Genomic DNA, 14984 nt, shown 5'->3' on the forward strand with positions numbered 1-14984 from the left:
AGAACAGGGAGACAGTGGTGAGGTGTACGGTAGGAGTGACAGATGGGTTCAAGATGATTGGGGATTGACTCTGAGCCCCTTCTTGTTTGGAGTAGTGGTGGACAGGTTGACAGATGAGGTCGGACAGGAATCTTTGTGGACTTTGATGTTTGCAGACAACATTGTAGTCTCTATTGAGAGTGGAAGAGAACCCAGAGAGAAGAGGAATGAAAGTCAGTACAAGCAAGAGTGTGTGCATGTGCGTGAATGAGAGGGAGAGTGGTGGAAAGGTGAAGATGCAAGGAATAGAGGTAGTGAAGGTGGGCAAGTTTAAATACCTGGGGTTAATCATTCAAAGCAATAGACAGTGCGCAAGAGAGGTGAAGAAGAGAGTGCAGGGAGGGTGGAGTGGGTGGAGACGAGTGTCAGGGGTGGTTTGTGACAGAAGGATAGCAGCAAGAGTGAAAGGGAAAGTTTACAAGATAGTAGTGAGACCTGCTATGATGTATGGTTCGGAGACCGTTACACTAACAAAAAGACAGCGGTAGAGGCAGAGCTAAAGATTTTAAGATTTTCACTGAGAGTGACCGGGATGGACAGGATTAGAAATGAGGGACAGCTCAGGCCAAGCGATTTGGAGACAAAATTAGAGAGGCAAGGTTGAGATGGTTTGGACACATATAGAGTAGGGATAGTGGATATATTGGACAAAGGATGTTGAAAACAGAGTTGCCAGGAAGTAGGAAAAAGTAGAAGACCACAGAGAAGGTTCATAGATGTAGTAAAGAAGGACATCAAGACGGTTGGTGTGCCAGAAGAAGAAGAAGAGGTTTGTCTACTTTCTCAACCTTACAGTTAGTTACTTTCTAACTTTGTAACGCTGTGCAGGTCCAATTATATAAGAGGGGAGATGGATCACTTTGTTAAATGCTCTTTAAGCAAAATCAAAATCAAAACAAACATCAACAGCAATCAAAAATTAATCTTAAAGTTAAGAGTTATTTTAGTGTTATAAGTGTATGAAAAACAAAAACTATATATTAAATTAAAATTCGTCCCAGCAGTGCAATTTATACTACAGTAGTGGTTCATTTATTCCAAAATTTGAAAACAACACAGCAGCAACTGTTCCTCAAATCTGGATATTTCACTTGGTATTAGACTGTAAATGTGGGCCTGTATAACATTATTATCCTTGATCTTTCCATCCCACACATGGAAATGAACATCCCACTTTTTGCTCTCTCTAGTTTTACATAAAGTAAACATGTCTCATAAATCTCTTTGTCTGAAAAGGAGATTTGAGAACTATGGATCACTAGTGAAAGCCAAAATCCAGTTAGCAGACAGAACAGCAGCTGGAATGACTGTTTTAAGTTACAGTGATGGAAAAAGGAATACACGATGAATGGGCACACTGCATCTTCGCTTTATACACACACATGAAATTTCAGCAGGTAGTCCAACACAATCATACTCATTGTCCCACATTCAGTTTGCTGGGATCAGGTCTGCCTACAGTTTAAACAGCTGTTGCAATTAAAAAAAAAAAAACCCTGCACCATTCTGCACTTCACATTCTGAACACACAACCTGCAACATGTATAATTTGTGTTTAATTCTTAATTTAGATATATTGATGTTTTTTCTCAATTTTGGTTATTTTCTAAGAAGTTTCGGTTAGTAAGTTAAAAATTTGAGATAATCTGAAAATTTGAGTTAATAAGCCTACATTTTGACATGGATGACAATATTTTGTTTTAAATGCGTTTTTTGCCATCCGTAAATCAAAATTTTCGGTTATTACCTCAAAGTGTCGACTTTCTAACTCAAACGTCTGAGTAAATAACCCAAAATTGAAAAAAATATTTGACATTTCAAGTAGAAATTTTGACATAATAACCTGAAACTTTGACTTACGGGTGAAATGTAATTATATTATTTTATTTTTCTAAAGTGTCGGAAAAAATGTTGTTTATTTTTTTCTTCACTAATAGGTAAGTCGAAATTTCAAGTTGTTTTCTCAAAATTTCAACTTACTGGCCAAGTATCTCAATATTTCGAGTTATTAAGTTGAAATTTGGAGTTATTATCTCAAAATTTCGATTTACTGACCCGAGTAACTCGAAATTTTGACTTACGGACAGCAAAATATCTTCTTCGGGGTCAGAAATAAATTGCCACCGTGCTGAATACAGGGTGCGTTACCGTTCTCTGCCGCACAGTGTCGCCATTTCATTCTGGGAGACAAAATCAGACCGCCACGCCTGTAGGCGGACCAGCACAGTCGTAGCCAGTATCAGCAGACCAGACACTGGATACAGACAACAACAGTGACAGACCGAGACCGTATTTCTGTTTGCAATCAGCTATGGGTGTAGTCTAAGAAGAGAACACAGTAGCGCACCGCAATATACCTCGAAGTTTCATCCTCATGAAGGAGCTCCGTCCTGGCTGAGTTTGGGAGATGGGAGTACTCAACATTGCAGACCAGGTACGCTGAAAGAAAGCGCTCCGTGTTTGTGCTGTGGCGCAGTCTATTTGCTGGGACAGACTCCGCTCTTGTGCGCAACATACTACGTCTTCTCTGTCGAACGCCTTGCTTTCATTATTAGCTCGCAGCTGGTGCATGCATATTTAGGCGGATATCCGCATGGTAATGGTGTAATTTATTGAGATTAGCTATGCTCGACTTTTAAATGTTAATGGATGCGGTTTTTTTTTTTTCTTTTTGGTGGTGTAGTTTAGGCCCTGGTCTGGGTCAGGGCCAGCTCCGTTGCAGAATTAGCTAGCAGAAGCAGTTTGGCTAGCTGACGTAAGTAAACGGGCCTGTAGGCCTCAGCCAAAGGCTTGGTGTAGCTGCTGGAATCAAACAAGAAACCCATTCAGTTACGGACAGTGAAAGTATTCAGTGCAACATTTAAAGCCACGGGAGTATATTTAACTTTTCTACTGCGCAGTTGGTGCCTTTAACGAGGCTTTGACCTGTTCGGATAAATCGTGTGACGGTCGTATCCGAATCGGTGGTCCGGCTGCACGCAATTTTATGCAGCGTTATATTTGCAGTAATTTGACTGATGTTTCTGTTTTGCAGCCTCCTCTGGTCCAGGCCATCTTCAGTCGCAATGCTGAAGAAGTTCAACTATTATTGCACAAAAAGGAGGATGTCAATGCACTGGTATGAAGCAAGTTCAGTTACCATTATAAAAATGATCCAGATTTTGAAGGACGTTAGCATTAAACATTAGCATTTTCCCTCTGATTGTTCGCATGTCAGGACCAAGAGCGCCGTACACCACTTCATGCTGCTGCCTGTGTGGGAGATGTCCATATAATGGACCTCCTCATTGAATCAGGTGAGTGAATTGCCTGCACCCGTGGTAAATGTATGTGCATTAAGGATTGGCCAACTCTGCTAGCGAAATGTGGTGCACCCTTATCCGTGGTTAGCATTGTTAGGTCACTCTCCCTCTATATTACCAGAAACACTATTTTTTTCATTAAAATGACTGTGTGTGTGTGTGTGTGTGTGTGTGTGTGTGTGTGTGTGTGTGTGTTTCAGGTGCCAGTGTAAATGCTAAAGACCATATATGGTTGACCCCCTTGCACAGGGCAGCTGCTTCCAGGAATGACGTAAGCAATACACTTCCTTTTTGCTGTTTAAGACTAGAATGATTTCCTGTTCGGATGACCTCATCTTCTAATTCTGTTATGTACCTTTTCACAGTGACTGTAATTCTCATTTAGACTTATGTACTAAAGAACTGCACAGAATTAAATGTAGGAAGCTACAGATGTGATATATGCTTTGAGCTGTGGTGATTGCTTCCTTCTCCCCAGAGGGCAGTGGGTCTGCTGCTGAGGCGCGGAGCCGATGCGAATGCGCGAGACAAGTTCTGGCAGACGCCACTGCATGTGGCTGCTGCCAACCGTGCCACGCGCTGCGCAGAGGCCCTGCTGACCCAGCTGAGCAACGTGAACATGGGAGATCGCACTGGCAGGACTGCTCTGCACCACGCGGCCCAGAGTGGTTTTCAGGAGGTGAGATTTAAGTGATTTGCTTTGTGTTTGGAGAATGTCTGAGAGTGTTCTCTCTGCAATATCATTCCTTCAATTTATCTTGCAGATGGTGAAGCTGCTGCTGAACAAAGGGGCCAACTTGAGTGCTGTTGATAAGAAGGAGAGACAGCCCATCCACTGTGCTGCTTACCTGGGTAAGCAAGTTTTACTTTCTTGCCAAATAGCACTTCCTTAGACAGAGGAGTAATGACAAGTTCAAGACCCAGCATTGCAGTCTGGGCTTTAAATCTGTTGAAATAAGTAGAACTTGTACTAAATTGTCTTTTGTGTTATTCACAGGGCATCTAGAGGTTGTGAAGTTACTGGTGTCCCGCAGTGCTGACAAGAGCTGCAAGGACAAACAGGGCTACACACCTCTCCATGCTGCTGCTGCAAGTGGTCACATCGAAATTGTAAAGTACCTGCTGAGGATGGGGGCAGATGTGAGTAACTAAGAAAGATTTAGCTTCAGACTACAAAAAAAAGCTTTCCTAATGGTTTATTAATCATGAGCATCTCAAAGCAGCTCAGAGGGAACTTTTTTATTTTTTAAATTTCCAGCAAACATTTTCAGGTTCCTGTCACATTCTGATGATGTGTTTGTGTTTCATGGTCAGATTGATGAGCCCAATGGCTTTGGAAACACTGCGCTTCATGTGGCTTGCTATATGGGGCAAGAAGCTGTGGCTACAGAGCTGGTGAACCATGGCGCTAATGTTAACCAACCCAACAAGTGTGGCTACACCCCTCTGCACCTGGCCGCCGTCTCCACCAATGGTGCCCTCTGTCTGGAGTTGCTGGTCAACAATGGGGCAGATGTTAACCAGCAGGTAGCTGTTTTGGTTGTTCTTGTTTACTTTATTTCAGTACTTCTAAAGTACCACATTTTTTATTTTTGTGTCCATACAAAGGTAGCTTTGCAAGAGCCAGAGTTGAAATACCTGTAGGTATTAGAAACTTTGGACACATTTAATATGAACATTCACTGTTCTAACAGTGTATCCAGAAAATAAGCAAAAGCAGTATAGGCCTTCAGAAGGTTTACTGTTAATGATTGCGCTTCACAACCAACATAGGGTTATTACAGTAATTGTTGGAAGTCTGCAAATGGAAATACGTTGTTGCCAACAACACGCTCTGTGCTAAAGGGTTAATTAAGAACTGCTACCTTCAGAAACACTCCAAATAACAAAATATGCACACCATAGCCTTAAGTGTAAGCTTCATTGGCTTCTATTGCAAAATGTTTACCATGAAATGTTTGTTACTCCCTGCAGAGCAAAGAAGGGAAGAGCCCCTTGCACATGGCAGCCATTCACGGACGCTTCACACGCTCTCAGATCCTCATCCAAAATGGTAACAGAGTGTCCTGTCTGATTATGTTGCTGCATTTTTTTTTCTCTCCTTTTAATGGGTCTTCGATTTATTCTCTATACTCTGATTTCCATCAGGTGGGGAAATTGATTGTGTGGATAAATATGGCAATACTCCTCTCCACGTTGCTGCTAAGTACGGCCATGAACTGCTGATCAGCACTCTGATGACCAACGGAGCAGACACGGCCAGGTATCGGAAAGCTTTAAGTGTTGTTGCTGATGTAGTAATGTAATCTTAATGTGAGGGTGCATTAAAGTTTATGATTCACAATGTAAGACACACTTGTAATGACTGTTTTGTTATGTTTTACTTTTTCAGACGTGGGATCCATGGAATGTTCCCCTTGCACTTAGCTGTGCTGTACGGGTTTTCAGACTGTTGTCGCAAGTTACTCTCCTCAGGTTTGTTTGATGATTGTATGCACTCTGCTTTACCTAATCCCCTACCATCTGTTTTTGGGTACACTTTGACAAAGCTTTTACCTCCAGCTGTTTGCTCCTTGCCCCACAGGTCAGCTGTATAGTATAGTTTCATCTATGAGTAAGGAGCATGTACTATCAGCTGGGTTTGACATAAACACCCCTGACAACTTTGGGAGGACCTGTCTACACGCTGCTGCCTCTGGAGGGTGAGATGCGGAATCTGCTTTAACACTAATGTATTGAAATGAGCCGAAATGTTGCGCACACATCACATTAAATTGTTTACTCCCATTTAATTTATTCTCATGGTTTTCTTTCTCTGTAGAAATGTTGAATGTCTGAACTTGCTTTTAAGTAGCGGTACCGACTTGAATAAGAGGGACATAATGGGAAGGTGAGTCTCATTAAATGTCATCTCCTGCATACTTCTTACACGTAAGAGTTCAAAACAAAGAAAAAATTTCTCTTCCTGTAGGACACCGTTGCACTATGCGGCTGCTAATGGGAGGTACCAGTGCACTGTGACCCTGGTGAGCGCTGGCGCTGAGGTCAACGAGCCTGACCAGACGGGCTGTACTCCCCTGCACTACTCTGCTGCCTCCCAAGCCTTCAGCAGGTTGGAAATCTGTTACTCTCCATGTCTCTATGCTCTTTCTGAAACAACTGAATCAACACAAGCCACCAAATTCAGCCCAAGTCAAAAAGTCAGCTGCTGTTTTAGGAAAATGATTGGGAAACCTGTCATGGCTTTGACTCTCCTATGTTATGCTATGCATTTGTGGAGGTTCTCCTATGTAAAGATCTGAGCATTACTCACTGATTGGGCAGCATACAATATGTTGTTTACCTTGTGTTTGGGTTGAACCAGTTTTTGTCAACCTACACAGACAAATATGACTGCAGTTTACAGTTACATGTATTTAGGGCTAATCTCAGGGATGTTTTAGTGACTCACAGGATTTGTTTGTTTCAGAGTTGATCGTCATTTTTCTGGGAGCCATCAGAATGATGAGGATGAGGCGAAGGACTCGTACCTGTGAGTTTTTCATCATCTGAGCATAACCGGTGCAAACTAGGGTTCAAATTTAACAAATCAACTTAATTGATGCTAAGATAATTACATGTTTTGTATGAGGTGTTTTTTTTTTTTTTTATTAATTTTTTTTTTTTTTTAATGACAGCTGCTTGGAGCATCTTTTGGACAATGGTGCTGATCCATCAATGGTCAATTCAAAGGGTTACAGTGCTGTTCACTATGCAGCTTACCATGGCAACAAACAGAACCTGGAGCTGGTAAGTCTCCTGTTTTAATATGAGATCACCAAACAACTTGGCAAATAGATTAATCGGTCATATCATGGCTTAAAATATCATGTTGCACATCAGGTTAGGGATGCATTAACAAGAATGTTCTGTAGTTTTTGCTTATAAATGCGTACTAAATATATATATTAAACTCATGTTCTTACATTTCCTTTTACTTCTTTCTTTCCTAAATTAAACAACATTAAAATCGATTCTTCTGCCTTACTTTCAGCTCCTGGAGATGTCCTTTAATGCACTAGGAGACATAGAGAGCAGTATTCCAGTCAGTCCACTGCATCTTGCTGTAAGTGTTTCACATACAGACACCTCTACTTCCCATCAGCCTTCTTATCTTAACTAAATGCAAAATTGTGGCTGCCTCCCTCTGCTCATTCAGGCTGATAAGGGGCACTGGCAGGCTTTGCGTGTGCTCACAGAGACTGCAGCGTATGTGGACATGCAGGACGCTGCAGGCCGTTCTGTACTCTACCTGGCTGCACAGAAAGGCTACGCACGCTGTGTGGAGGTGCTATTGGCCCAGGGGGCCTCCTGTCTCCTCAATGACAACCGTCTCATGTGGACTCCAATTCATGTTGCAGGTATCTGAACTGGAAGATTTCTTGGTACAGCAATGTGATCGTTTTCCCAAGTCAATTTTGTGTCATGTATTATTACACCTTTTATTTTTTTGGTAATTGTTCTTTTATGTTGTTTCATACCAGCTGCGAATGGCCACTCTGACTGCCTGCGCATGATGATTGATTATGGGGAGGAGGGAGACCTCACCAACATGGTAGACAAATTTGGCCAGTAAGTTGTTTTCTTTTAAAAGGATCACTTATTTTATTTTTTTCATTCAGCTTTAATAAACTTTTTAATACTTAAAGCTAATTTGTCCAAAAATTTTCCAGTGCTGAAATGTTTTTCTTGCTTGTTTCCCCTCCAGGACCCCTCTAATGCTAGCCGTTCTAGGAGGGCACACTGACTGTGTCCACTTCCTGCTAGAGAAGGGTGCCTTGCCAGAGGCCAAGGACAAGAGGGGCAGCACAGCTTTGCACAGAGGGGTAGGTCAAAGAAACAACAATTAACCTAATATCCATGTCTTGGGACTGTAGGAGGAAACTGGAATACCTTTAAATCACCTGTCTCAGTTCAAAGTATAGTAATTTAAATGTTGCTGTTAAACTGGGAAGTTGGCTTCAAAAACAACTTAACTGTAAGCTGCGATGAACAGGTCCCTCTGTTAAAATTCCTAAAACCAGAATGTCTTACAGATCAAAGCAGCAGTTGCTCGTTTATGCTACTTTGTGTCAGTGTCAGACACTGGCAAAGTTAAGTCATATATTTGCAATGTGCAAAAGTCTTGAGCCAACCCTCATTTCTTTATACTTTGCTGGGAAATGGGTGCACGATTTATTGAAATGTGGAAAGATGCATTGTTAGAATTGTACATAAGGCAAAAACAGAATTTGTACATTTGAAAGACATTCAAAGCTGCTCTGCTGGCTGCCTTTTGTTCTGTGACAAACCCTCCACCGTGTTTTACAGATGGCTGTGGACACTCGCTGCATAAGACTGGTTGCCTCTGATTTTTCAGACTAGTTCTTGTATAATTTAGTGTATCTTAGCCTTTTTTTCCGTTTCCCTTCTTTAATAATGGCTTCTTTACAGCAAATGGAACAAATTATGTTTTTGCAACAGGCTGCTAGTAACAAAGTGTCTAAATTTAAAATGGTTTCTTCTCTAAGTTGTCTGTTAGGTGTAGACGCAACACTGGTTCATCTGTTAAATTAGGTGCCTTTTATAAGTTTGAATGATTCACAAGTCAGTGTTAAGTGGTTTAAATAACAACAACAAAAAAACACTCCTGAAAATGGTCAGGTACCAGGACTGAATTGGAAATGAATGGAAAAAGCAGCCAATGTCCAAAAAAAGAAAAAAACTTTGAAAGATCTTCAGAAAGCCTGGAGTACTGTTGCTCAAGATCACTTTTAAAAAATTACAAGAACGTCTGGCTCTTTGGAAGCAAAATATGAGGGCTGGCTCAAGGTTGTTGCACAGTACTGAATGCATGCTGTTAAAATGGTGAAAGATTATAAAACATAACTAAAGTGTCAAGTAATGAGGTGACTGTATGTATAAGTAATCCTTATGACTCAAAAACCTAGCCCCCCCCCCTTATTTTTGGCTGCATTTTGATTGCAGTGAGAGCAGATATCCTTGATATTGTTCAGGTGGCAATTAGGAGAAAGGTGGCTTAAAGGGAGAGGAGCTCAAGCGGTCTGTTTCAGGCAGTAGATGAACTGAGAGGCTGCAGTAAGGCCCAGTATAAGATAAAAATGTTTTTAACCTAAATGGGAAGGGGGGAAAAAAAAGAACTGTTTCTGTCTGAGAAATGTGCATATCAAAGAATACTGATATCTTTGAGATTAAAAACAACAATTTAATGTTCTGTATTCAGATTTTTGTTATGATGTTGTTGGAATTTGGCTCATTAGCCATTGCTGGTCTTTGCACAGGCTGTGTTGGGCCACGATGACTGCGTGACAGCCCTGCTGGAGCACAAAGCTTCTGCTTTATGTCGGGACACCCAGGGTAGGACACCGCTGCACTACGCTGCATCCAGAGGCCACACAGAGATCCTGGCCAGTCTGGTGCAGGCCGCCATGGCAACAGACCCACAAGATAAATTGCTGGACAACAAACAATACACCCCATTACACTGGGCTGCTTACAAAGGTTTGTTCAGTTTGATCGACTGGAAAAGGCTAATCCCCAAACGTTAATGTTGCACTTCATCACCGTCACATCTGTTGTCTGTAATGCTAAGTGTGTGTGTGTGTGTGTTTGTTCTCAGGGCATGAAGACTGTTTGGAGGTTTTACTTGAATATAAAACATTTATCCATGAAGAGGGAAACCCTTTCACCCCCCTGCACTGTGCTCTGTGAGTGTCTTAGTCTGGTAAAACTAATTACCTTTTACTGGAGGGGGGGGGGAGAAAGAACTCATTAGGGTTTAGATGAAATCAGCTTTTCATTAACGTGGTTGTCTTGCTGATAGGATGACTGGCCACAGCGGTGCTGCAGAAAGGCTGCTGGAATCTGCTGGGGTCCACATGATTAACACCAGAGATGCCAAAGGAAGGTGAGACTGCTAAATAAAGACTTGAAGACTTTTAGGAATAGATTTGTTCCAGAAAGAGAGTGTAATATGAAGATGGCACAGAAGGAAGAAATAGACTAGATTATAGAATTAGTATTGTTACCTCCTTTTTGGGGGGGGGGGGGGGGTTAAATAATCAGGCATGAGGGACTTCAGCTCTACTCCTGATCTGTAAAGCCAGGTTTATACTATGCAGTTCTCATCTGTCAATTAATTTAATTTTATTTATATAGCACCAAATTACAACAGTTGCCTTAAGGTGCATTATATTGTAAGGTGAACAAATTAGATTAGTCTATTAGATGAACATGATTCAAACCACTGCAGCACAGTAAGTTTAATACCTATGGCATGCTCTAAACTCTGTAATAAAATGTTATGGTCGACAATTTCGAACACTGCACTGAGGTCTAGTAGAACAAGCACAGAGATGAGTCCACTGTCAGAGGCAATAAAAAGAGTGATTTGCAACCTTCACTAATGCTGTTTCGGATGGTTTGGAGGAAGTAACTATTGAAGTTTAACTCAGATCAATTGGAGAGAGTCTAAATGAATACTAGCAGTACTGAAAGCAGCCAAATGTAAAGATATGTCTTTGAGATGGCTATAAATAAGTTTTTCTCTAATGGTTAAAACTTTATTTGTAAAGAAAGTCATGAAGTCTTTAGTAGTTAAAGGAATACTCGGCTCAACAGAGCTCTGACTCTTTCAGCCTGGCTACAGTGCTGAAAGGAAACCTGGGGTGGTTATTTTCTTCAATCAGTGATGAAAAGTAAGATGTACTAGCTTTACGAAGGGCTTTTTTTTTTTTTTTTTTTTTTAAATTTAATAGAGCAATGAACACTTTTTTTTCCCCAGGCTAAATGAAGATCTTCTAAATTAGACAGCGTTTCCTCTCCAGCTTACAGGTTATCTGCTCTAAGCTATGCGTTTGTGTGTTATACCAGGAAGTCAGGCACTTCTGATTTGAGGCTTTCCTTTTTCCTTTTGTCCCAGACAAAAGATGACCACCGTGGGAGAATCGTGATGATCATAAAGCTAGCTGTTGTAGATACAGGGCTGGGCCCTGGAGTTGAATATTAAATCTTTTTAAAAATGGGAAAATCATTTTCGGACATTCTCACTCAGACATTGATGGAGTGCCAAAAACTGATCTTTAATAAAGGCGGGATAAAGGCAGCTTTAAAGAGAAATACAGCAGCCTGATCCTGTCTCACTTCCCACAGCTAGACAGTCGGCAGTCAGCAGACATTTGCTGAAAGCCGTCAGAAAGATGTGGGAGGACTTTCCTGACTGGAAATCCTTCTTGACACTGATCGTTCAGTAATTGGTTGCACTGTCTCTACAGGACCCCGCTGCATGCTGCTGCGTTCGCTGAGGATGTTGCAGGACTTCAGCTAGTGCTCCGCCATGGAGCCGACATCAATGCAGTGGACAAAAGTGGACGCTCTGCTCTGATGGTTGCTGCTGACAAGGGACACAGCGGCACTGTGGGTAAGTCCTACACTGGTTATATTGGTGGGATTCTTCAGATTTGTTGTAGAAGGCAAACATTTCTCAAGTGCAAAGAATGAGAATTAAAATAAGTACATAAATCAAGTCTCATTGTACATGGTTTTTGTGTCTTGGTGTTTTCCAGCCATCCTCCTTCACCGGGCCAAGGCTGACCTGACACTGCTGGATGAGAATAAGAACACTGCCCTGCACTTGGCTTGCAGCAAGGTATGCATCAGTTATTCACAAGGTCCTCAAATCAAAGTGTCACTGTGGTGTGCTGAGTACCAACACCATGCCAAAAGAAAAACTTGCTTAAGTGTTGAAAACATTTTTTTTCCGAGTGAGGCCCATACATTTTTTTTTTTTTTTTGTTTTTCTTTTTTTAACTGTCACTTGTTTTGTTCCTCAGGCTCATGAGATGTGCGCCCTGCTGATTTTGGGCGAGATCCACAGTCCCACTCTGATAAATGCCACCAACAGTGCTCTGCAAATGTGAGAACTAAGCATCATTTTTGAACAAACAGCTCAATTTTTTTATACATGGAATTTTTAAAAAAAGCTAATAGCCATGACACACTGCATAGCCCATGTTTGTTCTAGTGTTGTTGTTTTTTTTTCCCTCCCTTTCACCAGTAGTAAGTAATATTTTAAATTTTTGTGGCAAGTGTCCAGTCATCCACTTAATTTTGGACAATATGAACCCCTGTGTGCTGTGGCCCTTTTTCATAGAGGATATTTTGGCATGTCACAGTAGCAAATGCACAGGAGTGATATTGCTATTATTAGGAGCACCATCTGCTGTAGAAAATACTTTATATCTGGGCACTGTATTTAGGATGGATCTTTTGAATATTATAATTTGGCAGAATTGCATGAATGAGTAGTTGGTTTTCCAGTTAACTTATTTTCAAACTCTACCTTGCCGTTTTCTAGGCCCCTCCATCTTGCAGCGCGTAATGGCCTGGCTACGGTGGTGCAGGCACTGCTGAGTAGAGGAGCCACGGTGCTGGCTGTGGATGAGGAAGGTGAGGAACTCCTAAACTGTTTATTCAGTTTGTCCCATTTTGTTATTGATAAGCACACAATAGACAGTTCTGTCACTGAAACCTGTGAGCTTTGTTTATGGTAAACAGGTTAAATATGATATTAAAGCTGTTGCATAATTGATTTTGATCCCTTATGTGCAGGAAACCAGCAGTGAGAGAAAAAGAATTTACCTGATTAACTTAATGTGCAAAATATCTATTTCTTTAGCTGTAAAATATTCCGTTGTGTTCACCAGTTAGACACATTGTTGCTGTGCAGGTAGAGTACAATGGGTTTTTGGTGTTCTGTGAGTCAGTGTCCAAAGGCAGCTGCTTTTGCACTGAAAGTGCCCATGATCTCATTTTTAGAGGGGTTTTTTTTTTTTTTTTTTTTTGAGGCGCTTATTGTTGTTTGGTTACAAAAGCTGCATTCTTCAGTGTTGAATGATGGTGACAGCCAGGATCATTGTCGAAAGTGTTGATATAAGTGCCAGCCTTTCTTGATTTTGATTGGTCACTGAGATAGAAGCAACACTGATGTGCAAAGCAAGTGTTCCAGAAGTTGAGCTATTTTAATGTTAAAGTGCTTTACAGCTACCTGTGGACAGTAGACCGTATATTGGAAGTGAGCGGGTAATGGGAACTTTGAGAGAGCTGAGACAAATAAAGCAGTTAGAATTAAGACTCCTGAAATACTCTTGGAGCTGAGGGAAACTATAATGTTGAGTAATATTTCTCTGAAATGTTATCACTCATTTTTTTATTTTTTTTTTTTACATTTTACATTTTTACATTTTTACATTACAGGTTATATGATTCATTGATTAGATTATTTGAACTTACTGATTAAACATCTTTAAAAAGTTTTTCTTAATTTCACACATGATGCACTAATGGATTTTGATATGGACCAGGACACACCCCAGCTCTGGCCTGTGCTCCCAACAAAGACGTGGCTGACTGCCTGGCTCTGATCCTCTCTACCATGAAGCCTTTCCCCCAGCGGGACCCTTCCTCCTGCTCCTGCTCCTCTCCCACTGTCTCCCCCACCCCGGGTCTCAACTTGTTGAAGCACTGCGGCATCACCGCCGCCTGCGCCCCCCTGCCCAGCAACGGCCTCCACAACGGCTACGTCAAAGACCGTCACGGTGCACCGGTTGGCCTCGACGGGTGTCTGTCTGAGTGAGGCCTTGTGCTCCTCTCAGTCAGCTGCTATCACCATCATCACCACCAGGGGGCGACTCCCTTTAAAATGGCCCAGAGGACCAGGAGAGCACCCACCCACATGTCTGTTTTCTGTGTATGTATGTGTTTGTGTGTCTGTGTGTGCGTGAGTGTTTGGTCTTCTCTTGAGGTGCAGTCAAACCTAATATGCAATTAGATCCCATTCCTCCATCTCCTAGTAGTGCTTAATAAGTAGAGGCAGATTGCTCTACAAGGTCACTCAGATGAAGTGTGGCATTTAAAATAAACACTAGCAATCTGGCCATCTCTAAATCATTTAACCCTTTAAAATCATGTTGACATAGTTATATAACCAACATTTAAGAGCATGTCTGTATCCTCGACTGTATTTCGCTTCATATCATTCACTATAAAAAGTCATATCACATTTAATCAGTTGCAGTGACCTTGTAGAGGAACATACAGCCTTCCCAAATTAATGATCAAAGAGTTTCTTTTGTTTTTTTGATAATTTTTCTTTTTTTAATTTTTTTTTTTCTTCTTTTTTTTTTTCTTTTTTTGAAATTGTCCGTTAGCCTAGATTTTTATGAAGGAACCACACAAGGGAAAAATCTAAATTTTGCTTCAGAGTGCAATGCTTGTGTACTACAGTACAATCTGCAAATTTGGAGAAGGGTCACAAAGATGTTAATTCCATAGTGTACTTTAAATGTAAGGCCTAGAATTGTTTGGCATTTTAAGATAATTTGGAAATGCTGCTGAATACGTGCCTCCTTCCAAAGGAGAGCCATGCTCGGGTCAGCATCGTAACATCGGTTTGTTCTTAATGCTGACTTCATTTTTTTTTTTTTTTTTTTTTTTTTTTTAAAGATGCTAAATAAGTGTTTGTTAAGCTAGAATGTTTCTAAGCATATAAGTTATGACCAAAGTTGATCAACACTACTATGGCTATAAATTATTTATTTGAGATGA

General features: G+C 41.1%; 1 protein-coding gene across 1 annotated transcript; it reads left to right on the forward strand.

Moving 5' to 3' along the window:
* The first annotated feature begins 2326 nt into the window (after positions 1-2326).
* On the forward strand, positions 2327-14472 carry ankrd52a (ankyrin repeat domain 52a). The gene is made up of 28 exons (XM_030733485.1): positions 2327-2473; positions 3074-3157; positions 3257-3335; positions 3542-3612; positions 3820-4020; positions 4106-4193; positions 4339-4481; positions 4656-4868; positions 5316-5394; positions 5490-5604; positions 5734-5816; positions 5926-6043; positions 6163-6231; positions 6313-6453; positions 6811-6873; positions 7019-7130; positions 7375-7446; positions 7540-7741; positions 7865-7952; positions 8089-8206; positions 9662-9881; positions 10000-10087; positions 10204-10287; positions 11654-11799; positions 11945-12027; positions 12212-12294; positions 12736-12827; positions 13742-14472. The coding sequence occupies exons 1-28, from the start codon at positions 2447-2449 to the stop codon at positions 14011-14013; spliced, it is 3234 nt and encodes a 1077-aa protein (XP_030589345.1). The 5' UTR covers positions 2327-2446; the 3' UTR covers positions 14014-14472.
* Positions 14473-14984: the final 512 nt, after the last annotated feature.

The sequence above is a fragment of the Archocentrus centrarchus genome, chromosome 7, assembly GCF_007364275.1.
Source record: "Archocentrus centrarchus isolate MPI-CPG fArcCen1 chromosome 7, fArcCen1, whole genome shotgun sequence".
Taxonomy (NCBI): Eukaryota; Metazoa; Chordata; class Actinopteri; order Cichliformes; family Cichlidae; genus Archocentrus; species Archocentrus centrarchus.

Coding starts and splice junctions, on each gene's coding strand:
- ankrd52a (XM_030733485.1), top strand. CDS start 2,447: ATGGGAGTACTCAACATTGCAGACCAG. Junction 2,474..3,073: donor TACTCAACATTGCAGACCAG/GTACGCTGAAAG, acceptor TCTGTTTTGCAG/CCTCCTCTGGTCCAGGCCAT. Junction 6,232..6,312: donor AAGAGGGACATAATGGGAAG/GTGAGTCTCATT, acceptor CTCTTCCTGTAG/GACACCGTTGCACTATGCGG.